The 27,117-nt window shown below is 41.2% G+C and overlaps 1 protein-coding gene across 1 annotated transcript in view; it reads left to right on the forward strand.

The window, feature by feature from the left end:
* MTF1 (metal regulatory transcription factor 1) overlaps positions 1 to 27,117 on the forward strand; it is a 41,971-nt gene that overhangs the window by 4,593 nt on the left and 10,261 nt on the right. The window contains exons 3-7 of the mRNA XM_079777179.1: positions 14,515 to 14,753; positions 15,953 to 16,084; positions 18,033 to 18,106; positions 18,552 to 18,688; positions 21,705 to 21,782. Coding sequence (XP_079633305.1) covers positions 14,515 to 14,753; positions 15,953 to 16,084; positions 18,033 to 18,106; positions 18,552 to 18,688; positions 21,705 to 21,782 — 660 coding nt within the window. The remainder of the gene's footprint in view (positions 1 to 14,514; positions 14,754 to 15,952; positions 16,085 to 18,032; positions 18,107 to 18,551; positions 18,689 to 21,704; positions 21,783 to 27,117) is intronic.

The raw sequence follows: 27,117 nt of genomic DNA on the forward strand, positions 1-27,117 counted from the left end.
TGGTGATTCCATAACAGAATTCAAGAAGACAAGAAGAGGAGAAATTGATGAGTTTGTTTGGAGTATGTTAAATGCACAGTCCTTGGGGAAAATTAAAGTGAACATGTTGAGAAGTCCATTGGAACTGTGAATCTGAAGTCGAGGAAATGGCTTGAGATTAGAATTGTAGATCCATGAAGGGACAGTAGTTCAAACTACTATGAGTGAGTAGTTTACTCAGGGGAGAAGTCAGAGTTGATCTGAGAATTTAAGGGTTAGAAAGAGAACCATAGATCACATAAAGAGATGGGTGAAATGCAGTGTGGTGGAAGCTGAGGGAAGAGAGGTTCAAGCCGTGTGAGTATTTCTGTGTGACCCTGAAGAGAGGTTGAAGGGCCCAAGAGAAGCCATTGGTTCTACTATCTGCACAGTTGATCACATTCTGAGAAGATGTTCAGTAGAGCCCTGGGGGCTGAAGCCAGATTTTGAGTGATGGAGAAACAGGTGGGTGGTGAGGAAACAGGAGGCAGGAAGTGTCACGTTTTTCTTGTGTGTGTGTGTGTTTTTTTAACTATGGTAGTTGGAGGAAGAGTGTTGAGGCAGTAGTAACGCAAGGGGATTGAATCATTTTTTAGCACAAAAAATCTGACATAGTTTAGGGCCCATCAGTGTTAATGATTACTAGTGAAAGTGTTTCAAGAGCAAATGTTAGGGAAACGTTAAGTTAAATCAGAACAGAGGTTTGATTATTACAGGGTTTCTCAGAGCTTTGGATGTGCTAATAACTAAGAAGGAAGGAAAGTCAGAGTTCTCCAAATGTTTTGAACTTGGGAAACTATTTTTCACTTTAATTTCCAGATCAGTGTTTTGTGGAACACATTTTGGGATATGCTGATCTAGACAGAAGAGGACGTGGTAGGGAGGGAATGATTATGCAATCAGTGATATGAGCTGTCACTTTCCCACTTTGCACTACTGGCAAGCCTGGTTTACTGTTCATGTCTCAGGTCATTGATAATTATGTTGAGTAGGACAAGGTCAAGTGTATTATGAGCCCTTATTCAGTGTACTGTGGATTTAGCTCACTGGACTTTCCCCTCACCACATTTTTCCATTCAATTGATGAGGCCTACATGGAAGATTCTATAACTTGTTTTTGAAATCAATAGGTGTCGGGTAGGTTGGGGATTGAGAGAGAAGCAGAAGTGGCTTTTAGTCTTCTAAAATCTTGCTAATGACCAGGCATTCAGGAAACTTGCCTTCCTGAAGTACCATCTTACCTTAGCTTTTGCTTTCACTGTGATTTTGTATTTTTTTTGGCATTTAAATCCATTTTATAAACTTGTTTGGTAACACTCTTCATGATTCTTTACTTCCCCTCCCTTCTTTTTTTACACTTTTTCTCCATTTCCCATTCTCTTACTCTTAAGAAATCTAATCATTTGAAAACTAGTTAGTCTTCTTGGCTACTTGAGCAGCTTATTTTTCTGAGTCAGATTTTAGCCTGAATTTCCTGTTTACCCCTGATTGTTCCATTGCTTTCTGTAGTGTATAGTTGGCTTACCTATTACAGTCATGTTCCACATAACAATGTTTCTGTCAAGAGGGACCTGTCAACAAAGAGCCAGTGGTTCCATAAGATTGTAATGGAGCTGCGATGTATTGTAGAATTATATACCTGAAACAGGTATAATTTCATTAACCAATGTCACCCTATTACATTCACAAAAAAGATTATAATGGAACTGAAAAATTCCTATTGTCTAGTTGCTCCTAGGCTACAAGCCTATATAACATGTTACTGTACAAAACAGCATGAGATTAAATCAAGCACAAGAGAATGTGATGCAATCAAGATATACATTAAACACGAGATGTGTGAGACTGCTGCTAGCTTAACACAGCATACTGTTTTACAGCAAACTTTTTTTTGTATAAAGAGTACACCCTAAAATAACAATAGAAAGTATAGTATAGTAAATACAGAAACCAGTAACATAGTCATTTATTATCATTATGAAGTACTATGTACTGTATATCATTGTATGTGCTGTACTTTTATTGACTGGCTGTACAGGTTTGTTTACTCCAGCAGCACCACATTTAGCCTGGGTGTGCAGTAGGCTAGATTTGTGTAAGTGCACTCTGTGATGTTTGCCAACAAAGAAATCGCCGAAGGACGCATTGCTCAGAACATAGCCTCGTCATTAAGCAGCACATGGCGGTACTTCATTGCCTTTTCCACATGCTTGCCTTGTACAGAAACCAACCAACCAGAGCCTTGCTAAGGACACTGTCTTTTCTTCCACAGGGACACTGGTCATTCTGACTAATTTCATGTATCTTATTCTCATACTTGCTCTCTTACTATGCCTACCTGTTGGTTTGGTAGCTTTGAAAAATTTCCTATCAAACTAGTGCTATTCTGTTCCAGATCAGCATTCTGAAGAGTTGCTCCCAAATGTGAATCTCTGCCCTTCCTGAGAACCTGCCAGGACTGATACTGTGCTGTGAATATTTTCATGTTCATCCATCTCTGTTTGAAACACATTGGTGAACATAATGCACAACCACCTGTTATAGCGCTGCCCCCGAAGCCCCCCACCCCTGTGGTTTACTGACCTTGTCACTTTTCTGCTGAATAGTTGTCCGAGAAGTGTGAAGAAAGCCAGCAATCATATACCAAATGTGTTCTTCTCGTACCCAAGTATCCCAGTGCATTGTCTGAGGAGTATCTTTTTCTGCCGAGAAGCACAGTTACAGTGATGCTTTATGAATTAGGCTGCTTGCTATATTGGTTAGTGACAAGAGGAGACTTACTTTTTCTAGTGTGACAAATTTGAAGTAGAAGAGTGAGGGGGGAAATCTGACTCCAGTGTTTCAGAGTCTTTTTGCAATGGATCCTTTACTTTGGGATACTTACTTGCAATCTCTCGTTCCTCATTATCAGTCCCTCAGGCTGTGGAATGAACGGTCCACTCAAACAAACCAGGATGGTGGTGCCGGCTTTCCCAGAGGGGAACCGCCCACTTTCATTCTTGGTATAGATTATCATTATATTTTTGTACAGGTTCCTTCTGAACTCCCATGGAATTGCCATTTAGGACTAGGAAAGACAGAGACAGTTTTTGCTTGAAATTCTAGAGTTAAGGATCCATTCATTCTATCCACAGCTTTACTTGTTGGGTATCTACTTTTGTCAAATAGTTCCTCCCCAGGACTTAGAATCCAGTATGGAGACTGCTAGAGGCTGTATATGCAAAGTTCTATAGGAATCCAGGGCTGGGAGCATTTTCCGTTTACCACCAGATAAAGCTGTTGTAGCGCTGTCCCCTGCATGCCTGCCTGCATGTGTGTTACATACCTCTCCCTGTCATCAGCATTTCCCTCACTGGGGCTTGCTGGCCTGGAAAAGGGACAAGGGTGGTTTTGTGTACATACTGGTTTTCCACCATGGTGCTGCAGGAATAACAGGTCTCAGATGTACATGTTATATAGGCTGTACCTATTGGGTTTTGCTAAAATGTTGTTATTGTGGAACATTGGAGAAAGAATTTGCATTTTCATGTCTTTCTCTTATTTAAACCAAGCTTATTCTTAAAATTGTGTTTTCTTGATTTGCACAGGGATAATTTAGACCTTGGTTCCACCTTTGTTTTGGTATATACGATATGGCCCTGGGCAAGTTGCTCTGTTACCACTTTTGTAAAATTGAAATAAAAATATCTCATTGCATTTTGTGCAGATAAAATGAGATTTATTAATAATAAATATACAACACTGTAAGCATAAAACATTTAGCTTAATGTCTGGTGCATCGTGGTTGTTCAGTGAATGTTTATTTACTTCTCTTTCTTGTAGGCCCACATGGTTCTTGAAGGAGGTTGGGAGGTAATCTCCAGTTTAAGAAGAGTTTACATTGGTCTCTGTTAGGAACTCTTAGGGACGCATTTTCTTCTTAAAACAAAGTTATAAATTGTGGTTAGGTTCCAGGACAGTCTACAGAAGTCCCGATAACTCGTAATTAGCTCAACTGTCATATGAATACCACTATGGAATGTGAACCATGGTTTATGACCATGTTTTTAAATGAGAGCAGGTTTGTAGTCCTACTGCAGGGGTTTCAGCCTCTGCCACAGCCAATCCTCTGCTCTCCCACTCGGCTCCCTTGGACTTCTTAGCACCAGGCCACTGATAGATACAGTGGAACCTCGTTTCTCGAACGTCTCCCATCTTGAACAATTCGTTTCTCAACCGGACAGCCCTTTCATGCTGATACCTGTATGATGAGTCATGCATCTCTCAGGTGACAGATAAAGGAGAGAATGCGCAAATATGAGTCAATTTACCACTGCTAAAATCTCAGGATATTGTGCTGTGAATATTTTTGTGGGTTTTTTTTGCTTTTGTTGCTACTTATAATTATTGTAAAATTTTCATTTTTTACTGTATATTTCTTTTTGTTAAATTTACATTTCGTGACCTTTTGTTTTTAAAGTGCTTATTTATAGGGTAAACAGTACAATAGACATGTACTATTTATAAGAAAGGTTAAAATAAGGAATAATTTGGGGTTCTGGAACAGATTAATTCAGTTTACATTATTTCTAATGGGAAAAAATTCAGTTTTCGAACAGTCTTCAGGAACGAATTAAGTTTGAAAAACGAGGTTCCACTGTACTTCCACGGTGGGCAGTTGTGGCACCAGGCAAACCTGAGGCTCTTAAAGCTAAAGAATGAGGATTCCTTGTTATGCTGGCAGTAGCAGTGGGAGAGGGTGCGATGGCTTGCGTCTATTGAGTGCCTGCTATATGGGAGTCGCTGTATCAGGGGCTTTAATATAGTTTTGTATTTAATTTTCATAACAGTCTTATAAGGTAAGTACTATTGACCCTCGTTTTACAGATGAAAAAACTGAGACTTAGAAACATACCATTAGCAAGTGGTAAACTGAGATTTGAACTGAGGACTCTCTGCATGCAAAGCCTATGCCTTTCTAGCATAGTACACTATTTTTGCAAAGACGGGGAGAAAGGACACAGACCTGTCAGCTGTGAAAAGGGCTGAGAAATTAGGGGCAGCACGATGCCATTAGTTCTAAGGGTAAAGGTTGAGGAGTGGGAACAGCTGTCTGAACTTAGCGCTGGTGGTGGACAGTGGGCGACCTGGTGAAGAAATGAGGTCAGTGCACAGCTCTTCTGCTTCTCCTCGAGCTCTGGTTGTACAGTATGCGTGGAAGGAATGAGATCAGTGCCAGCAGAGGAGCAGAGTCAGTATCAGGGAGAGGGAAGGGGAAGTCCCTAGTGATGGGGAGGGAAGGACAGCTCCTTCAGCCACAGTATCCCAGCCAGTCATTTATTTGTAAGAATGTTCATATGCTGGGTGCTCAGAATCAGACTCCATTCCTTAGTATGGGGCTGTTAATGTTTAATTCTCTCAGACTCAGACCCTGCCTTTTTTTTTTTTTTTTTTTTTTGGAAATTTTTTAAGCCTTGTCTCCTGGAGGTCTGGGTTTTAATTTTCTCATTTTTGCTTATTTCATTCACCTTTCCTTTTCTGATTCTGTGGACTTAACAAAGGCAATCATCTTTGTTAGATATTTCTCTATTCTAGAACTGCTTAGAACACTTTGTAAAGCAACATCAGTTCTCTGAAAGCTCATGCTTCCTGCCCCACTAGCATTAGACCCCATCCTCAGTGAGCCCAACCCGTGCTCTCTCCAAGCTCCTTAACTTAGCGATCCACAGCCCTCTTTTGAGGCTACATAGGAACATTAAAGTGATGCAGTTCGCAAGCTCTTTTGGAGAAACATCATCTGTTGGAATCTTCAATGACATGTTCATATTGTATATACTCTTACTTAATTTTGATAGGCAAATTAATTATGAGTCACCTCTCCCTCAGGTTCTTTGACTTTAGCTTGGCATCACCTCTGTGAGCAGCTTATCTTAATCATTACCCAGTCTAAGTTAAATGCCTTTTCTCTACATTTCTCTCTATTCTGACATCCATTTATCAGCACATTTTTGGTACCATCTTGCTCTTCTCTGTTTGTTTGAATCTCTTCTTCATTTTTAGCTCCTTGAGAGCAGGGGCTATTTATCCTGTATTCCTAGCACGTGGGACAGTAGAATTCCTGGAACATATATATATATTTTTTATAATTAACAAAGAGCTTTTTTTAAAAAAAATATATTTTATTGATTTTTTACAGAGAGGAAGGGAGAGCGATAGAGAGTTAGAAACATCGATGAGAGAGAAACATTGATCAGCTGCCTCCTGCACACCCCCTACTGGGGATGTGCCCACAACCAAGGTACATGCCCTTGACCGGAACCTAACCTGGGACCTTTCAGTCCTCAGTCTGATGCTCTATCCACTGAGCCAAACCGGTTTCGGCTAGAACATAATTTTTTAAATTCATGCATGCATGATATCCTTAATTGTGTTTAAATGTACCACATGTTGCAATACCTTTTCTATGTAACCAGGAAAACTTACATGGTTTTTTGCAACTTCCTGTTCTGATCCAGTTTGAGGAGGTTTTTCCTTTTTGTGAAATCTGGTGCTGTTTAAAATGATTCTGAAAGTCAGAATAGCAACTTCCATTTACTGGCTCCCTCCAAATGGAGTGAGAGATTACTCGTTTATTCAGCATTTTATGAGGGAGTAGGTATTTGCTTTGACAGTCAGCCATTTCTCCCACCTTTAGATACAAATATCATCCTAGTCTCTATCCCCTCCTAACTCTCCTGTCTCTCTCTCTTTTCTCAGCCAAGTTACTTTTTTTTTTAATTTTTAAATATTTATTTTCTCACATACTTTTTATTATGTAGTGCCCATGATTGACAACAAGTGTGAACATATGACAATGGAGTATGCATGGTACAATTTTATGCGTACGTAGAAAGGAGCTCCAGAAATGAACATCTGGAAGTTGGTCCTGGCCCCAGCATTTAATCTAACTCATGGCCTATCCTTGCTAGGTGACGCAGTTGGTTGGGCATGGTCTTATACACCAAAAGGTTGTGGGTTCAATTCCCAGTCAGGGCAAGTACCAAGGTTGCAGGTTTGATTCTCTGTTGGGGTGCATACAGGAGGCAACTGATCAATGTTTGTTTCTCTCTCACATTAAGGTTTCTCTCACTCTCTTCCTTCTTCTTTCTAAAAAGCAATAAAAAACATATCCTCAGCTCTGTCTAGGTGGCTCAGTTGGTTGGAGCATCATCCCATGCACCAAAGAATCACAGGTTAGATTTCCTATCAGAGCGCATACCTAGGTTGTGGGTACGGTCTCCAGTCAGGACATGTATTGGAGGCAATCGATCGATGTTTCTCTATCATCTCTCTTTCCCCCTCCCCCTCTCTCAAATCAATAAACATATCCTTGGGTGAGGATTAAACAAAAACTTAGGAATATACCTGGTTAACTTAGGAAAAACCTGGGGTGGAGTTTTTCCATCCTGATGATTTTTTTCAATTTCATAGGATAAGTTATAAAAAATAACATGTTTGCTTTTCAGTGTATGTTAGAATAGTGGGTTCATTTGTTAAAAGGTCAGGGTAATGTCTCTTGCCCCATAGAAAGCAATACTGGGAGCCTGCTGATTTAATTCCCCCCCCCCCCCGAATTATATTGAGTTTCTGATTTATCTGTGTCAGTTATCCAGTGAAAATTTTCTTCTAAATTCATGGTAGACAGTATCCTGTCACCTGTGTGCTGCTTTACCACTTTCATTTAGTAGTGAGTTGGGGAACGCAGATCAATTTTAATTTTTACTTGGAATTCAAACTAATTTTGGTTTAACTTGATTACAGTGAAAGCACAGAAGTCTATAAAAAGCACTGCAATATAGGGAGGCAGTAGTGGATGAGGTGGTAGATAAGAGCATGGGCTTGTGAGCTTACCAGTACCTGGATTTGAATTCCTGCGCTGCCATTTCCTATCTGTGTGAACTACAGAATTCCTTGAGTCTTGTTACTTCACTTAGTAAGCATTGCTTCACCTTTAGGACTCAACAGTTAGGTCTTTTACTAAGCGTTTTATGATCTCTCCAGGTTAAATTTCTCATTCCTCCAACTTTGTCTCTTCAAAAAACCAGAAGCTCAAAAAAACACCTTTGAGCTTACATTCTCCATGGCCTTGATCATCTGGTGTCAAGTGGGGACTGCCTTCCCTGACTGGTGTGTTATACACTTTAAATAGATAGGATTATATTTGTTAATTACTCCTTAATAAAGCTAGGGGGTGTGTTTATATGTTCTCTAGTTCACCATTTGAGAGGCTTTGGTTATAGCTGGCCACTTCATGTGTTAATTGGTCCATCTGGATCTTTTGTTTTGGTGTACGGGACAATGCTCTAACCAACAGAGCCACCCGCCAGGGCCTGCATCTTTTATTTTGAACCTCTGGTTTAGGTATAAGCATTTCTAAGGCTGTGAACTTTTCGAAAGAGATATTTATCTTCATATTACTGTTGCTGAGCATGTACTTGACACATAGAAAGCCTTTAATAGGTACTCACAGAACTGAATTGAATGGAGTAAAACCTTTCCTAACCAGATTTTGCCTTTTTCTACCTTTACTTTAGTTATTAATTTAATTAGATCATGCTGTTTATTTTGCATTGTTTTGCATATAATTCTTCATAGCATAGAACATCGTGGTTGAAGGAACTGATCAACTCTTTCTAAAGACAGAGAAAGAAAGGAAATGTACTTAAAGTATGATAGAGACACATTTCCTAGCTATAATATTTGTTAGGAATGGATTATTACGAGATGATGTTGCATCCTTTTATTTAAAAATCTTCTATGCAATTAGCATAATCAAGCACCTTCTTGAAGACAGGGAAGAACATTGGATTTCTTATGAGTTTATGCATTGCACCAGTGAACGATCAGAATGTTTCATAAAATTTTGACATCTAATATATAGTGTAAACATATATTAACTTTAAGACACTATAGGTTTAGGCAGAATTTGAGGACAACTTTTAATTAGCAGGTGCACAGCTTTTGCAAAAAAAAAGGTAGAATTTGTCATTTCATAATTTGCTTCTCTATCAAAAACAGCTGTCTCAGCCGAGTTTATTGAAAGAGTAGTTCTATTCATTGTCTCCAGCTTCTTGCTTTTCTCTGATTTCTCAGCCCATTACATTCTGGTTTCTGTTCCTACTCCTCCAATGAAGCTAGTCTTGCTGAGGCAATTATGACTTTGTGAGTTGGCCGAACCCAAGAAATGCTTATCAGTCATCTCTGCCACATTTGACCTAGTTAACATCTTCCTTGAAACTCTGTTCCTTTGTCACTTGTAGTCCTTGTTACTACTTTTCTCAGCATCAAGTCCTGCTGGTTTTAGTTTGTTCATTTGTTTAGTCATTTATTTCTTCATTCAACAAATATGAATTGAGTGCCACTTCTCCACAAGAGTAGGCCCTGAGGCTGTGACAGTGACCAAGACAGGTATGACAGATGCAATCCCTGTTCTCATGGAACCTATAGCCCAAAAGGCTATTCATTCATCTCAAGAAATACTTATTTAGTGCCTCCTTAGCTACTGTTGTGCCTAGCAACTAAATAGATAATGATATAAATTGTTAAATTATTTAATCTTAATGGTATTATATGCTTTAAAGAAATAGAGGAAGCTATGAGAACCTATAATAAGAATACCTAATTTGTGGTGGGAGTTGGGAGTCAATCAGGAAAGAGTTTCTTGAAGAAGGAACATTTATTTGAAACTTGAATTGGCCAAGTAAGAACCCTGGTGGGAGTAAGGATTGGAAGGGCAGGGAGACAGGGAAGGGTAGTTAATTATTGATTGTACTGTTACCTATAAAGTTATCAGCTGTTGTAGCATCTTAAGAATTAAATTCTGCTCTTATCTTTCGTCCTTGTCATAGGCTTTGATTGAGACACGCAGTCTCCTTGATTGCAGCACTCACAGCCCTTTTCTTTTTCCTGGTCAGTGGTTATTTTGAAATCTCTAGCTGGCAGCACCAAAGAGATTTTTAGCTTTGGAGGGAAGTCAAGATATATGTTTGAGAGGATAATCAATAAGTGGTATAGTTAAATCCTGGAATTCAGAGAAGGGCGCTGTCACTTAGACATGGGATGATTAACATCCCATGAAGGCTTTGGAGGTAGGTAGTGAAGCTTGAATTGAAGAAAGAGACTCAGAAAAGCAGAGAAGAAAGGAACCAGCCATTTCCAGTAGAGGGAAAGGAGAAAGCAAAGGCAGATAAGTGGAAATCCAGTGTTGCATTTGGGGAAGGGTGTACTGTTGCCTGTAGGCCTAGACAGAGCCTACTTTGTACTGGAGTAATGCCATAGAAGACGGAAGAGGACCTACGAAGGAATCTTGACTCTCAGGCTAAGGAATTGGATTTATCATTTGAGCAGAGGGATGGCATGTGTAGAACAGTTTCAGAATAAATCTGGCAGTGGGTGGCTTCAAAGCCAGGCTCTGAGACATGAGAATGCCTGGACTACTGGGCCAGTGATTCAGTTCAACAGATGTTTATGCAGCACCTCCCTGGTGGCAGTGGGAAGGGTCAGGAATGAATAAGTGAGAGCACTTGCCTGAGGAATCCAGACTTGTGCAAGATCTTATTGAAGGTTGGATAGATGAGAGAGGAGCGGGAGGGGAGACGGGGTGAGTCAGGGCCCCTCATTCCTCCACCCCCACTGGTTTTAGGGGTTGGCAAACTGTGGCCCATAGACCAGATCCATCCAGATGCCTGTTCTGTAAAATGGTTTTTTTACATTTTATTTATTTACTTTTTAATTATTTTATTTTATTGATTTCAGAGAAGAAGGAAGAGGAAGAGAGAGCTAGAAATGTCAATGATAAAAGAATCATTGATCGGCTGCCTCCTGCACACCCCCAACGGGGATTAAGCCCACAACCCGGGCATATACCATGACCGGGAATCGAACCCATGATCTCTTGGTTCCTGGGTCAACGCTCAACCTCTCAACTGCTGAGCCACACCTGGCTGGGCTGGTTTTTATATTTTAAAATATCAAAATAAGAACAGTATTTCATGATGTATGAAAATGACATGAAACTCAAATTTCATTGTCATAGTGTTTTTGGAGCACAGCCCTGTTTGTCCATTTATGTATTGCCTATGACTCCTTCCACATAGAGCAGCAGAGTTGAGTAGTTGTAACAGAGACTGCTAGGCCCACAAAGCCTAAAATAGTTATTGTTTGTCTCTTTACAGAAACCTTGTCCACCCTTGAGTCACAACCATCCTTATCTCATTCCTCTGTTCTCTGAAACAGTGTCTCCCTTCCTACCTGAAGCTTTCCTTCTACTCAGGCTTTTAAATGTCCTTCTCTTTATGTTCCTCCCTAGATCCTCAGCTTTACTCTCTTCAGGGACCTTTCCCCTCCCAGATATGCCCAAGACATGCCTTCCTTAGAAAACAAAAACAAACACTTCTACTGCTGGTCTCCATCTCTAGTCTGTACCTCCACTTCACCTAGACTGCTGACCCCAGCAGTCCATTAAAACTAGTCTTGCTGAGTCATTAGTGAATTTCTAGCTACCGGATGCAGTAGTTTCCTCAGTCCTTATCTTCCTTGTTTTCGCCGACATTTAACATTTTGATCATTCTTTTCTTTTTTTAATTTAAATTCTTTATTGTTTAAAGTATTACATAGGTCTCCTTTTCCCCCCATTGACCACGCCCTGGCCTCCCCCCGCCCCCCCCCCCCGTCTTTTTTCTTAGAGACCCTTTTTCTTTTGGCTTCTGTGACCTTGCTCTCCTTTGCTTCTCTTCCTATTTCCCCAGCCCTTCCTCCCACTCACTCTTCAATGGCTTCTTTTCTTGTACCATTACCTTAAACATTGGTGACTTTCACGGTCTAGCCTTTGTCCTCTTATAAGAGCTATTATTTTATTGAGTACCTACTGTATGGCCGTCACTATATTTAAGTGCTTTCTGCAAATTATACCGAATCCTTACAACAACACTAAAAAGATAGGCTTTGTTTCCTCCATGTTATAACTAAGGAAAGTGAGCTCAGTAAGCTCAAGTGATTTCCCCAATGTTATACAGTAAGTAGCTGCAGGGGCTGGAATCTGAGCCTGCTGTAGTTTGCAGGTCAAGTAGGCTACTATCTGTGTACTGGACTCCTGCACAGACATGTTTCTTAGCTTCCAGCTTACATGTCTGACTGGCTACTAGACATTTCCATCTGGAAGTCATGGCAATGCCTCAACCCCAACTCCTCATCTCTCTCCCAGCCCCCATCCAGCCCCAGTTGGTGGTGTGACCATCTCTTGAGTCATCCAGGCCATAATCTTGGGGGTAGATCTCGACTTTGCCTCTCCCTGACCCCTTGGACTCCTCAGCACCCAGTTGTCACTACAGCTGTCATATCTCCCCCTTTAATGTCTCTAGAATTCATCTCTCTCCAGAACTGTTGTCCTCTTCTCTTAATCTTTCCCTTCTACTCCAGTCTATCCTCTACAGAATACCAGAATGCTCTCTCCTAAACCCCAGATCTGAGTGTCTCGCTGTCTTGGCTAAAACCTGTTGTTGGCTCCCCATTGTCCTATTTCTCCACTCCATAGCTTAACTGAGGAGGCTTTGCCTTTTTTTTCTCTCGAGTCTTCTCCTTCCAGTCTTTCACATACTGCAAGGGTTTTGTGGTTCACTGTACCAAAAAACGCATTCATTTCTCCATGCAGTTCCCAAGGTGTTAATTACCTCTTTCTGGAATGTCCTCCCGTCCCGTTGGTCTGAGGAGGGCCTTTTCAGTTTGTTCCTTAAAAAACAGACTTTAACAGGCAAGCAAAAAGACGCCTTCAGTTCAGAGAGAGTACCTTGGTCTCTGAGCCTTCACTGATTTCCAGTCTTTCTGAGAGGGGTTAGTTTTCCCTTTTTTATGCTCCCAAGCACCGTGTGTCTGTTGTTAGGCTCAGCCTGGTGTATAATAACTTGTGCACGTCTGCCTCCTTAAAATTGGCATTTCTTAAAAGCAGAGATTTCGGTCTTGCTTACTTTTTCTTATCTGTGATATCTAGCTTGTTGGCTGGGACATAGTAGTTCAGTAACTGCTGAATGAGTAACACCAGTGTAGTTAGTAACACTAATATAAACTGAGGCTTTGGAGGAAGGATTAAAGGATGAAGATTTTGCTAAAGCTGAAGAGTAGACAGTACTGGCACCCTGAGAGGTATAATAGCATCAGAGAATTTACAGAGTATTTTCACAAATGTTTTATCGTCTTTTGTTCCACTCAAAAGCACTGTGAGACAGTCAGGGCAGGCATTAATATTCGCATTTTAGAAATAAGGAACCTGAAACTCAGAGAAGTGAAATGAGGTGCTCAAAGTCTTGAACATAAGTGCCAGAATTCAGTCTTCTCCTGCCAAGTTGAATGCTACTTCCTCTGCACCAGTGTAGAGATGGGGAAGGTTTGGGAATAAACCTACATTTAGAGGTTAAAGGAAAGGAGTGGCTCAGAGAAGATAAAGAGAGCCCCAAGGAATTACTGTGTGGTGTAGGACAGATTTTCAGGAGAGGGCATCAGCCTTGAGATCTTTTTGCAAATGAAGGGAAGTGGGGAAGGATAAAAGAGTTTGACCACCAGGAATTCAAGAGAATCATTTCATAACAGCAAAGCCAGCTTGCCAAGTAGCAAGGAATACGTGGGCATTGAGGGAAGTAAAGAAGGCACAAGGGAAGACTACTCTTTCAAGGAGTTTGGTGGTAAAAGGAAATCTAGAGTCTAGCGTTTGAGAAATGTCAGGCTCCGAGAAATTCATGATACATTGTTTTCATTTTGTAGACTTGAAAATATTCAGTGGAAACTATGCTAGTATATACCTGCTAATATGCACATGACTGAGTATATAAATTTTAGGATGTTTTAGACTCAATTTAATATTGGTCAGTTCCAATCAAGATATAGTTCCATAGGGCAGGATGTTTGACTTAAACTGAAGTAAAATTTTATTTGTTTTTTGTTTTGTTAATCCTCATCTGAGGACAATTTTCCATTAATTTTTAGAGAGTGGAAGGGAGGGGGAGAGACAGAGAGAAACATCAAAGTGAGAGACACACATGGATTGGTTGCCTCCTGAATGCGCTCCGACCAGGGCTGGGGGATAAAGCCTGAAACCGAGGTACATGCTCTTGACCCAAATCAAACCCAGGACCCTTCAGTCTGCGGGCTAACGCTCTATCCACTGAGCCAAACCGGCTAGGGCCAAATTTGAATATAGGTAACTGTAAGAGTGTATGCCTACCTTTAGAGGGTAGATGTATACTGAAGTCTGCAAACACCCTTCTTATAGTCACTTAGAATAGTCACCGCTCTACAAGCTAGCTATTCCCCGTTACTCATCATTTTTTGTCCAGGTTGATTGGATCAACAGGAAGATAGCCCCACTGTTGTTCGAGGCTGTTTTCTGTGTTTCCGTGTCATCCACATCTCCTGGGAGCCAAGCTCAGGGGGCAGCTAGAGCCTGGGCAGCTCTTTTGTCCTGTTGCTGAGGTGTCCTCTGTCTGCCAGGTAAAGCGGTACCAGTGCACCTTTGAGGGCTGTCCCCGCACCTACAGCACAGCAGGCAACCTGCGCACCCACCAGAAGACTCACCGAGGAGAGTACACCTTTGTCTGTAACCAGGAGGGCTGCGGCAAGGCCTTCCTCACCTCCTACAGCCTCAGGATCCATGTGCGAGTGCACACGAAGGAGAAGCCATTTGAGTGCGACGTGCAGGGCTGTGAGAAGGCGTTCAACACGCTGTACAGGTCAGCCTTCCTCCCGCTGCGCCGCCAGCTCTACCCTCCCTGTCGCCATTGCACAGCTCTCCTCACACGGCAGAGTTCTCTTTCCCGGCTTTAAAGAGCTCAGCTCTGCTCAGCTGTTTACAGTTCATTCGAGGATCTTGTTATTTAAACGTTGCCTGAAAATGATGGTAATTTGTGTTTAGATTTTGTTTCTCCCGTAGTGCCATCCTGGCCTGGGGATTTGAGTATTTGGCATGGAGTGCTATCTGCCTTGGCCCAGAACCTTGGTCCTAAGGCTTCTGTCATTTTCTTTCCTATCTCACCTTCGGAAAGATTACTTCCTGCCTAGCCTGAGAAATGGGGAGTGGTCCGCCCATTAGCCATTTCCCTTTTCCACCACTGGTATCAGGAGACTTACTAGTCTTCAACATCGGGTGTAAAATAACAAACATAACGAGAGCTAACATTTCTGAGGCGCTCACTGTGGGCAGGGCACTGTTCTGAGTGCTGATCCTCACAGCACTAATAAGTAAAGGGAAGCCCAGCAAGGTAACTGGCTCAGGGTCTAGTAGGAGGTGGGACCAGGATTTAAGTCCCAGGCTCCAGAGTCATGCGCATACCACTGTGCTATCTACTTCTCTTTGAGCAAAACATTTTGGAATATAGAATTCTGATGCACTTAATCCTTTTTTTACTATTTTAAAAACATTTTTAATTGTCTCAAGATTATACATTCTCAGTGTTTACAGAGTAGATAGTTCTAATAGGTTCATTACAAAAGATGTACCTCCCCGTTTCTCCCCCTTCACAGCAACCACTTTCTACTCTTTTAGCTTAATATTAATATTTTTATATTTACTTCCATGCTTTTAAATATTAGGCTCATATTGCTCCTTCTTGATTTTTCCATTTTAGGATATTGACTTCCCACTATGGAGTTAAGGATTAAGCTCTATTTCCTCCCCTCTCCCCTGCCCCCATCTCCATCACACTTGGCCCTCCCCAAAGCCCATTCTCCCAATGTTATTATTTTATTTCCAGTATGTGTTATTTTTTATTAAATCAGTATTCAGTATTTACTTAGCCGTAAATGAAATTACTCTCTCATAAAAGATCTTACTTGCCAGTAGCGTATGCACTTGACCCTGAAGGCAGTTAAGCTGTGTGGGAGGCTCTGTAATACGTCATGACAAAGGGCCTTTCTCTGGGCTATCTTACAGGCTGAAAGCACATCAGAGGCTTCACACAGGGAAAACGTTTAACTGTGAATCTGAAGGCTGCAGCAAGTACTTCACCACACTCAGCGATCTGAGGAAGCACATTCGAACCCATACAGGAGAAAAGCCATTTCGGTAGGTCTTACTGTTTTCTGTTTGTCACCGGTCAGGTTCCAGCTGGGTGTCTTGATGCACTCTAAAACTTTTTTATGGAAAGAAACTTCCCATCACTAGTCAGTCCTTTGGCAGTGCTCCCTCTCCCCAGGATGGCTATAACCAGTTACTGCCCACGGGAGGGAGGGTAATGAAGTAAAAGGGCACCCTCCCTCTGGATGATGGCTTCCTGCCTCATTCTTCCTTTTATTTTGCAAAGCATCTGTTGCAGCTCACTTATGTGGTAGGATTTTTATCAGTGCTAGAGAAATACTATGATACAGGTTCTCCTCTTGAGAAGTTTAGTCTGGTAACAAAGAACCACAGGCAACCAGACAGTATCTGAGACTGAGATTCCCAGAGTGCTCTGGGCACAGGGGAAGGGATACTTAACCTGAGAATCAGTGGAAAGAGTAGGAGACAAAAGGGGAAAGGAGGGGTAGCACTTAGGCTAGTGGTGCAAGTATTTTATTTTTTACTTGTTTAGTGGTTTCTTCAATATCTCTCATGTATACACAAACAGGAGCTTCCATTTTTATCTATATATATATATATATATACATATATATTTAAATTTATGTATTTATACACATATATATTTAATAGATAGAAGTATAGATGTTTAAGCTTAAAGGAAAGACTTGTATCATCTATCTTCTGTGTTCATAGCATGTAGCATGGTTTTGGGCATTCAGTAGGAATTCAGAAACAACTTAGGGATGATTACATGACTTGTTAGTGAGATAATCAGATCATAAGGATTCCCACTAAATGTAATACAGATGAAAATTGCACATAAACAATGGCTTTGACTTGTCTGGAAAGATTGCTGTTATTGTCATGCATTGTTATTGTCATGTCATACCTTTCCCTTCTTGAATCATTTATCTCCTCATTAGGATAGCAGGAAACTGAAAAGTCTTCAGGGACAGTCACCTCTTACACACCAATTAAAAGTAATTGTGTTTTAAAATGACAGCTGCTTTTCTGAGTCAGGCCCCTCTAAAGCAGGAGTATTTAGATTCTCCTTGGTTACCCTCCAGATGCTATGACACTTACGGTACCTCTTTCCCCTAGGGCTGTTGAGGGGACTCTGATTTCTGTTCATCGTGTGCATTTTTGTGATGTTAATATTGCTAACTTTTCTTGACTATTAAGTGGGACTTGAGACGATGATATGTAATTAGAAAGTAAAATGCTTTAGAGAAGCTTTCTATTTAAAGAAATAAAATATTTTGGCTTACAAGAAAATATATTCATTCATATAAATAGTAATCAAATGCTTGCTGTGTGCAAGAGTTACAGCAAATGTCAAGAACTGCATGGACCCTGCCCTCAAAGAGTTTACAGTCTAGTGAACAGATAACGAATGTGTATACAGGAGATAAAACAAGATTAGAAATGACAGGCGCCATAAAAGAAGCTAAATGCATAGGAGTTCTGAGGAGGGAAAAATTACTTCTAGCTTTGGTTATCAAGAAAGTAAAGGAAGAAGTAGATCTGACGTAAACTGAAGATTATAGATAATGATTCTGTTCTAGTGCTGTTTCAGGCTCGACGCCTTTGAGAGCCCCTGTACCCATTGTTGGTATTTCTAATCCTGCACTGGCAGTAGGTTTCCCAATGGGCTCTCATTGTCAATAGAATACTGTTAAGTAATTCATCAAAAGGCTTTTCTTGTCAGTGCTCTCAATAAGTGCCTTTTCTGTAGCACAAGAAATACTTATCCTGGGCCATCAGCTCTCTCTGATCTCAGATTTGTCACCTTACTTTTCTAGGGACTTGTCATTCCCCTGTCTAAATCCAATTTTGTTGACGTGATCTTGCTGTTCTGAACATTTTAGTTTGAGTCTGTATTTATAAGAGATGTGAGGATAAAGGTCTATTAGCTGATGACTACTGTTTCTTTTTGCTTAAACCACATATTTAGGTGTGATCATGATGGCTGTGGAAAAGCATTTGCAGCAAGCCACCACCTTAAAACTCACGTCCGTACACATACTGGTGAGTTTAAGTTCATTTTTATTTTAATCTTTAGAGAGCCAGTAAATACCCATGTTTCTGTTGAGACCTGTAGAACTCTGTGGAGGGAGGGAGCCTTATCAGCTTAGCCTTCACCTATGATGTTTGACTTACTTTCAGAGGTAAAAGGATCTAAAGGTTGGACTTAGGAATCCAACCTTAAGAAATGAAAACAATACAAAGATACTCAGTAAAAGAACCTGGAGGGAAACTAATCTCCTTAAACTTCCCTGGAGCAGGCTATTCTCAGTGCTTTGCTCTACATTGAGTTTTAGGATTAAGATGGTTAACGTATAATTTATCTAACGTTTAACAGCTAGTAACCCGAACCCTCATAAGAATACTTCCCTCTTTTAGGGAATAGTAGGTGTCTTAACTCCGTGAAATAACTTCATGGTCAAATTAACACTACTTGTCATTCTTGCAGGTGAACGACCCTTTTTCTGCCCCAGTAACGGCTGTGAGAAAACATTCAGCACTCAATACAGTCTCAAAAGTCACATGAAAGGTCACGATAACAAAGGACACTTATACAATGCACTTCCAACTCACAATGGATCAGAGGTGTGCAGTGTTTTCTCTCTGGCTTTGATCTGGGCACCACAGAACAGCAACCATTGTTTGTGTATCAAAATAAAAGGTCAAAACATCTTCTCTGTGTATCTGTTAGTGAGAGGGAAGAAATCAGGGCCAAGATCTATGTCTTGGGGATGGGGTGGTAGAAGCCAGAAATCTCACCAGACTCTGTGCCTCAGCCCTTGATTCAGCTCCCCCTACTTTCCATCAGGTGTGTGGAAGAGGTCTTGAAACCCGAGGTCTAGAATGGCTTCCAAAGGCCAGCCAGATGCTCCAAAAGGGTGTATGTTCCCATGAATATCTATAAAATGGTATATCTGTACTTGAGTTTGGAACACAAATTAATGCTTTACCTCACACATCCATTAATCTGTCATTGGAGAACCAGGAAGAGGCTGGGTGGTCCCTTTCCCTTCTGAATTGTCTGCAGACCAGAAGGTTTGACAATCACCAGTTTAAGGCACTGAACCACAGAACAAGCCTCTGCAAGGTTTTAGGCAGTTTTGTCTAGTCTTTGACAAGTTCCTCCACCATATTTTCCTCTCCCACAGCTCATTTCAAGAGATCCTAGGGTGAATTTACTGTTCCTACTGGTAATGTGGTATTGGGTACTTAACATAGGTCTTTTAAACCTAGAAAGTGAGTACTATTATTATCTTACTACTTCGTAGTTAAAGAAACAAACTGACCCCCTTTTGAATAATGAGGTTCTTAAAGTATATAATATGATTTTGATTTGGGGAGAGCCAGCATACTTTAATTCTATGGTTTGCAACTTTTAAACAACAGAGGATCCCTTTAAACAGACTCTCTCCCTGTGTTTTATTAGTAATAATAACTAACACTTACTGAGAGTTTGCTGTGTGCCAGCTACTGTGCTAAGTGCTTTTTTATGTTTTACCTCACATGAGCTCTGTGAGGTCAGTACTGTTGTTATCCCCATAGTACTGATAAAGAAACTGGAGGCAAGGAGAAATGACTTGCCTAAGTATCCAGAGTTTGTAATTAGACTTATTAGGCAGGCAGTCTGATTCCAGAACCTGGTTCCCAATCCCTGTGTTGTAAGAGGCAAAACCGCATGTGTTGTGAAGGCTGCAGCTCTGGAGCTCAGCCACTAATCGGATGACCTTAGGCAAATGGCTTCTTTGTGCCTTGGTTTCTTCTTCTGTAAAACCAGATATAAATATTAAGATTTGAGAGTCTTTGTCTGCTAAGCTGCATTTATGAGGTCATGATCAGTTTTCTGACTTTGGTAGCAATCCAGGGATAGTTTAACTGTTGACCACCTGTACGCATTGGAGGTCCCAGTGCACAGTGCTCAGACCTCTTCCCTGGATCACTCATCACCTTCCAGTGGAAGGAGTCTCCTCCAGCCCCAGGCTTAAATGCCATCTAGGGTGCCTTTGAGTCCTAGATTCATATTCAGCCTGGATCTCTTCCTGAACTCTAGACTTGTACATTCAACCTCCCACTTGACATCTCCACCCAGATATCATCTGCTCTTCTCCAACTTGACATGTACAAACCTGTTCCTCCTGCAGGTTTCCCATCTTAGTAAGTGGCACCTGTTTTTCTACTGGCACAGGCCAGAAGTCTTGGAGTTGTTGTTTTTCTCTCATACTTCACATTTACTAGCAAAGCCCATTAGCATTACCTTGAAAACATATCTAGAATCTGATCACTCTTTCTGGGTACCTCATTCAAGCCACTCCCATCTTTTGCCTGGATTATTGCAGTAATCTGCTGAGTGGTCGTCTTGGCACTCTCACTCTGCCCTGACACACACTTTTCTACATGTCACCGAGAGTGATCTTTCTAAACCACAGGCAGGTAATGTCTGTCCTCTCCTCATAACTCTCCAGTAGGTCCTTGTATCGCTTAAAGTCAAAGTCAGAATCTTTACAGTGGTTTACAAGGCCCTACACTCTGGCATAGTACTTCTCTTCCTCTCGCTTTAGCCATGCTGTCCTCCTGTGGTTCTTTGAACCAGGGAAGCTCACACCTGCCTCCAGGCCTTTGTACTTGCTGTATCCTCTGCTTGGAACACTTTTCCCACTTATGCCCTCTTTCCTTCAGTATCTGCTCAACTGCCACCTCATCTAAGAGGCCTTCCCTATTCTAATAAAAGGGCAGCTCCTACCCCAGCATTCCCTATTCCCTTACCCTCTGTAGCGCTTATTATCATCTTGTATACAAATATATTTGTTTGTTCCCTCCCCATACTCTAAACTCCTGCTAGAATATAAGCTGTATAGTTGCAGGGACGTGGTTTTGTTCATTATTGTATCCCTAGGCCTGGAACAGTGCCTAATACATAGTAGATGCTCAGTGAATGTTTGTTGAATGCATGCATTAATGGAAACATCTAATCCACTAGGTAAGCAGGGTTACCACAAAGTACGTGGACTGATACTGGCATTCTAGAAATCCAGAGTTCAGAGTTGGCCTAGGCAGCCATATTTTAATAGTCAATCCTCATAACGCTCTGAGGAAGGATCCCTGAGATGCCCATATTGAGGACACAGGGATGTGATGGGAGGACTTTCTGCTAGAAGCACTGGGTTTCTGTTCTGTGAATTAGCATGTGATTTTGGATCGTTCACTGCCACACCCTATTAATTTTCTCATTTCAAATGGAAATGTAAAATAATACTTCAAAGTTTTATATGAATAGCAAATGAGGTTATGTGAAATCACTTTGTAACTGATAAGACCAATTATACAAATACTGTTAATTTCATATTACCATGGCTTTTGTTATTCTAGAGCCTTAGTTGGGAGATAATTCTTAAACTCTTTACTAATCATCTTTAAGAAATGTAAGAGATTCTTCTAAGAATATCAGGATTTTAAAAATTGAAGTAATTCACATAGTCCTTGTTTAGATGGTTTACATCTAGACATTTGGGGCATTGTAATCGGGTGTTTCAGTACATGATATGCTACTATAAATCCTGATATATTTTTTTTCTTTTGGTACTCAAGAATTTTTTCTCTTTCACAGGATGCAAATCACTCACTTTGTCTGAGTGACTTGAGTCTTCTGTCCACAGATTCTGAATTTCGAGAAAATTCCAATACAGTAAGTATACCTGTGATATGGATACTAGAAAAATAAGTGCAAGAATTGAGCACTCGATTTGGTGGGAAAATTGAGAGAGACCAGTTTTTGAAGTCTTCCAAATTTAGTTGTGTTCAGTTACTGACTATTCAATGCGATAGGAACAGAGACTAAATGACTATTTTAGGTTTAGAGTTTTCTGATTTTATTTCTGCGTTGTTGTTTTTTAATACCAGCTCTCATAGAGAGGTTGTTCTTTCTGATGCCTAATGCCTTCTGACCCAGATCACTCACTTGATAACCTCCTGGCCCCAGAAAATTTCTTTCTTTATTCATTGAACAAATATTTATCAGGTGCCTACTCCATCAGGCAGTGTACTGGTGCTGAGCTTGTAGTGGTAAAAATGTAGGTGTGGTCTGTCCTTGAGGAGCTTAAAATTAGTCCCCTATAAGGGGGAACCCGAATTCCAGTCTCCAGACTTTTGAAACCCCGCCAGTCTGATCCGAGTCAGTCTTTTCCTTTCTTTGAGCTCCCCACATTGGGGTTTTTAAGGCAACCTCCTCTTTGGGCCCCCTGCTAAAGGACAACCCCGCTATCCAGTTCACTCTGTTTGGCATTTCCCCTCCTTTCCCATGGCTCCGTGATGTGCCTTGCAGACCCCTGCATTAAGCCTGAGCTCATGCTGCTCCTTGAGCATCTTGTGCTTTACTGTGTCACCAGCACCGGTTGTTAGTGTGCAATTTTTTTTGTTTTTCTTTGCTAAGTAAATATAGCTTAGGTTAGAGTTTCTGGGTATATACATGATAAATAAGAAGAAATCAGTGTGATAGGAACAGAGACTAAATGACTCAGGAATGCTGTGAAAAAGTATTTCTCAAAGTGGAGTCATCTGCAGCATTTCTGCCAGCGTAGGATCTTGCTGCCACCCCAGCATTCCCTATTCCCTTACCTGCCCCAGGTCCCTAGGAGTGGCACCTGACACTGCATTTTTATATACGCACCCCAAGGCCTGGGTCTGGTCATGGCAGCGTCCTCTTATCAGACCAACTCTCACATAGAAAACAACAAGATAGCCCGACCAGTGTGGCTCAGTGGTTGAGTGTCAATCTATGAACCAGGAGGTCACGGTTTAATTCCAGTAGGGGAAGTGCAGGAGGCAGCTGATCAATGATTCCCTCTCATCATTGATATTTCTATCTCTCCCTCTCCTTTCCTCTCTGAAATCAATAAAAACACATATATATTTTTAAAAAGATATATGTGGACAAAATATAAAAAACAGCTACTCGAAGGCACCAGAGAGCAACCCAAATAGGCAGAGGTAACCCTTGGAAGAAGGGGCCACCTGAAAGATAGCAAAGGCACTTGGCTGGGTTTTCAGGTTTTATCACTTACCTACTCAGTGCCAGCTCCGGTTGACACCAAACAAGGTGGCCAAAACTCAGTAAACACTCAGTGCTACTGGCATGATAATCCAGAGAGCAGAGGTCAGGGCTACCAAAGCGTCTAGAAAATAAGGGGCATAGCCTGGAAAGGAGAGAACCACAGAGGGGGAGCCCCAAGTTCTTTGTGTAAACTCTGTCCAGATCTCTAGTTGACCCCTGAACTATGGCTGTGTGGGGCAGACTCTAAGCAGCCCAGCTAAGGCTAAAGAAGTGGACAAAGATTGCAGCTGCTGTCCACTGCAGAGAAGAGAGTGTGGCGCTGGAGTTCAGCCCAGTCAATGGAATGTTAAAGCAAACACTCTTCCAAGTGTCACAGAATCCAGAGTTTTTCTATAACATGTTATTTGCAATGTACAGGGTAATCCAGAATTAGTAAACACGAAAAGAAACAAAACCATTATCCCTATGCAAGAGGAAAAGTAATCCTATGGAGACCCACCTCAAGATAGCCAGATGTTAGATTTGGTGGACAAAGATTTTTTTTTTTTAATTCTCACTCGAGGATGTGTTTTAATGATTTTTATAAAGAGAAGAAGAGAGAAGGAGAAAGAGAGAGAAACATTGATCGGTTGCCTCTGTATGCCTTCCCCCTGGGGATCAAACCCGTAACCTAGATACGTGCCCTGACTGGGAATCAAACCCTCAATCTTGCTGGCACCGACAATATTCCAACCAACTGAGCCATACCAACAGGACTGCGGACAAGGATTTTTAAGTAGCTCAAAGGAATGTGCTTATAATGATTGAATATATAGGAAATCTCAGCAGAGAAATAGACTATTAAAAATGTACCAACTGGAAATTCTGGAACTGAAAATTTATGTGAAATAAAATATTCACTGATAAGCTTAGCAGCAGGTTGGAAATGACAGAAGAAAGAATCAGTTAAGTTGAAAATAAGTCAATAGAAATTAACCAATCAGAAGGAAAAAAACAAACCACAGTAAATAAGCACTTCATATGATTTTTATGCATATTCACATTTCAGAGCTAATGCTCTAAAAGAAATGTCTGTATTGGGTAGCCCCGTGGTCAGCAAACCACGGCTCGCGAGCCACATGCGGCTCTTTGGCCCCTTGAGTGTGGCTCTTCCACAAAATACCACGGCCTGGGCGAGTCTATTTTGAAGAAGTGGCGTTAGAAGAAGTTTAAGTTTAAAAAATTTGGCTCTCAAAAGAAATTTCAATCATTGTACTGTTGATATTTGGCTCTGTTGACTAATGAGTTTGCCGACCACTGGGGTAGCCTATTTGCCCTCTGAGCTGTGCAACCTAAGATTTCTAGTCATAATAGCTCTTTAATTTCAGATTGTGTTAAATAGTTTAGGGGTTTACTCCTGGCTAGGGCTGTGACGGATGATTGAGGAGCTTTCTGGAGCCCTGGGGTCACCCGGTGAGGAATCTTGGTATGAGGGAACATTAGGTACATACTTATAAAAAACAGGACTGCTTTCCTACTACAATTTACATCAGCAAGAGAGAGGCTGCGCTATCCCTTGGGGTCAAGTTACATATTGTGCCCTTACTACCCAGCATTTATCCCAGAATTGGAAATAGTCTCATTTTTAGCCTTTCAAGCTAAGGCCATAATTCCTTGAAGTCATAAGAGTAATTTTGCATTGTTTTACTTTGCTTTAAAAAAATTGATTGTTAACATCCAATGGTAAATAAATACACCATAATTTGTTCTTTCTACTTCCCTTGGGTATCTGGATAGTTCCTAGTTTGGGGCCATGATGAATAGTGCTGTGAACATTCTTGTGCATAATCTTTTGGAGTCATGCAGGCTCATCAGTCAACAATGTTATTGTTGGTGATTTGTAAACAGGAAAACAAAAAAACAACCAAGAGGAAGTTGCAAAGTTTATAGTTTAGTGGTGGTTGTTAGCCCACTATTTTTCAAAATGAGTTGTACTTTGCTGTGGCCGGTGTGTCTCAGGGGATTGAGCATTGGCCTGCTCACCCAAAGGGTTGCGGGTTCCATTTCCAGTCAAGGGCACATACTTGGGTTGTCGGCTCGATCCCTGGTCCTGGTCAGGGTGCATGCAAAAGGCAACCAATCAATGTGTCTCTCTCACATAGACTTTCTTCTCCCTCTCCCTCTTTTTCCCTCTCTCTCTCTCTCTCCATTCCCCTTCCACTTTCTCTAAAAATCAATGGGAAATATATCCTTGGGTAAGGATTAACAACAACAAGAAATGATTGTACCTCATTATTGGGTTATAAAATAGTATTTATAATCAGCATTTTAAGAACATCAACAGAATAGAAAATATTAGAAGACATTGCGTATAGTAAGGATAAGCTCTATTTCATAGACTTCTGTTTCAGTTATACACATGGATATGTATGTTATATGAAATATCTATGTATATATATACTCCATAATGTAAAATATACTTCTTTGTATCACAATGAAAACTTGGAGGGCCACTGTCCTGCCTGGGATTCTCAACACCCTGTGGATGGAAGCTGGAAGCCTCACATAGATTTCTGCCTTCATCTCTGTCACACTGGCAGTCCGATCCAGCGAACTTCCCCTCTCAGCCTTCCAGATGGTGGGATCATGCTAGAGTCATTGGCCTCTCTTGGCTCAAAAGGGCAGTTTCCTCTCTGAGGACCTCCAGTGGCTGGACTGTTCTGCTCAGCACACTTTGCCCAGCCCCCGAGTGATTCTTCTCGCACAAGCAGAGTTGTTGCAGAATGACCTTAAAGTGCAAGTTGGCACTGGGGCCAGATCTGGCCGGCAGATAGGTTTTGTTTGGTTTATACAGTGTTTTTAAATGGATTTCAGTTACTTGCTTTTAATGACAAGTCAGTAGACTTCACCAAATGATCCAAATTTGGGACTGTGCTTGAGCTCTGGTACTCCCCAGCCCGCAGAACCACGTGGCAGGATTCCACTGAAGCCCAGATGACGGGACGCGTGCTCTCTGCCCCAGCCTCCCGGCCCTTGCCCCTTGCTTCACTTATTTCTAGGACTTGTCTAGACTCTTGGAGGTTGCCTTTGTCACTCTTGTCCTACAAAATGAATGAGTGGAGGTGGATTGCAGATAAAAGAATTGGTGTTTTCCCCTTCCCTTAACTAACAGTTAGCCTGGAGGTGGTCATTTTATTTTATTTTTTTTAAATATATTTTTATTGCTTTCAGAGAGGAAGGGAGAGGAAGAAAGAGAAACATCAATGATGAGAGAGAATAATTGATAGGCTGCCTCCTGCACACGCTCTATTGAGGACTGAGCCTGCAACCCGAGCATGTGCCCTTGACCAGAATCGAACCTGGGACCCTTCAGTCCACAGGCCAACACTCTGTCCACTGAGCTAGAGCGAGGTGGTCATTTTATTTAGTGCTTGTCAAGACTCAGGTCCTCAGAGTAATATGTGTTTGTTTGTTTCACATTTTATCTTTATAAATGCTGCTGACCTTTTCTTATTTGTAAGTTACAAAGAATCAATGTAATGACAAGACAATAGTGCATATAAAAGGATCACTATTGCCTGTCATTAAAAGTTCTTTATAGTGGTTGATTCATTACCAGGTACACGTATTAGAATATTATAGATGTTATGTAATGACCTTGAAAGTTATTAACAATATATTATTATATGAGAAAAACAAGTTGCAGGTAATGGGTATTATTCGATCCCATTTTTATGTAGGATTTGGTCTGTTAAAGTACGGGTTGGCACACTTTTTTTGTAAAGGGCCAGATAGTAAATATATTACACTTTGTAGAGCATACGGTCTCGTCACAACTCCTCAGCTCTGCCGTTGTAGCTGGAGCACAATAAATGAACAAGCATGCCTGTGTGCCAGTAAAGCATTAGGGAAACGGGCATTCAGCTGCTAGTCAGCTTGTCGGGTTCTGTTTTAAGAGTATTTGAGGGCCCAGTGTTGAGTGTCTGAGGTT

The sequence above is a fragment of the Cnephaeus nilssonii genome (assembly GCF_951640355.1).
Source record: "Cnephaeus nilssonii genome assembly, chromosome: 7".
In the NCBI taxonomy this organism is placed as follows: Eukaryota; Metazoa; Chordata; class Mammalia; order Chiroptera; family Vespertilionidae; genus Cnephaeus; species Cnephaeus nilssonii.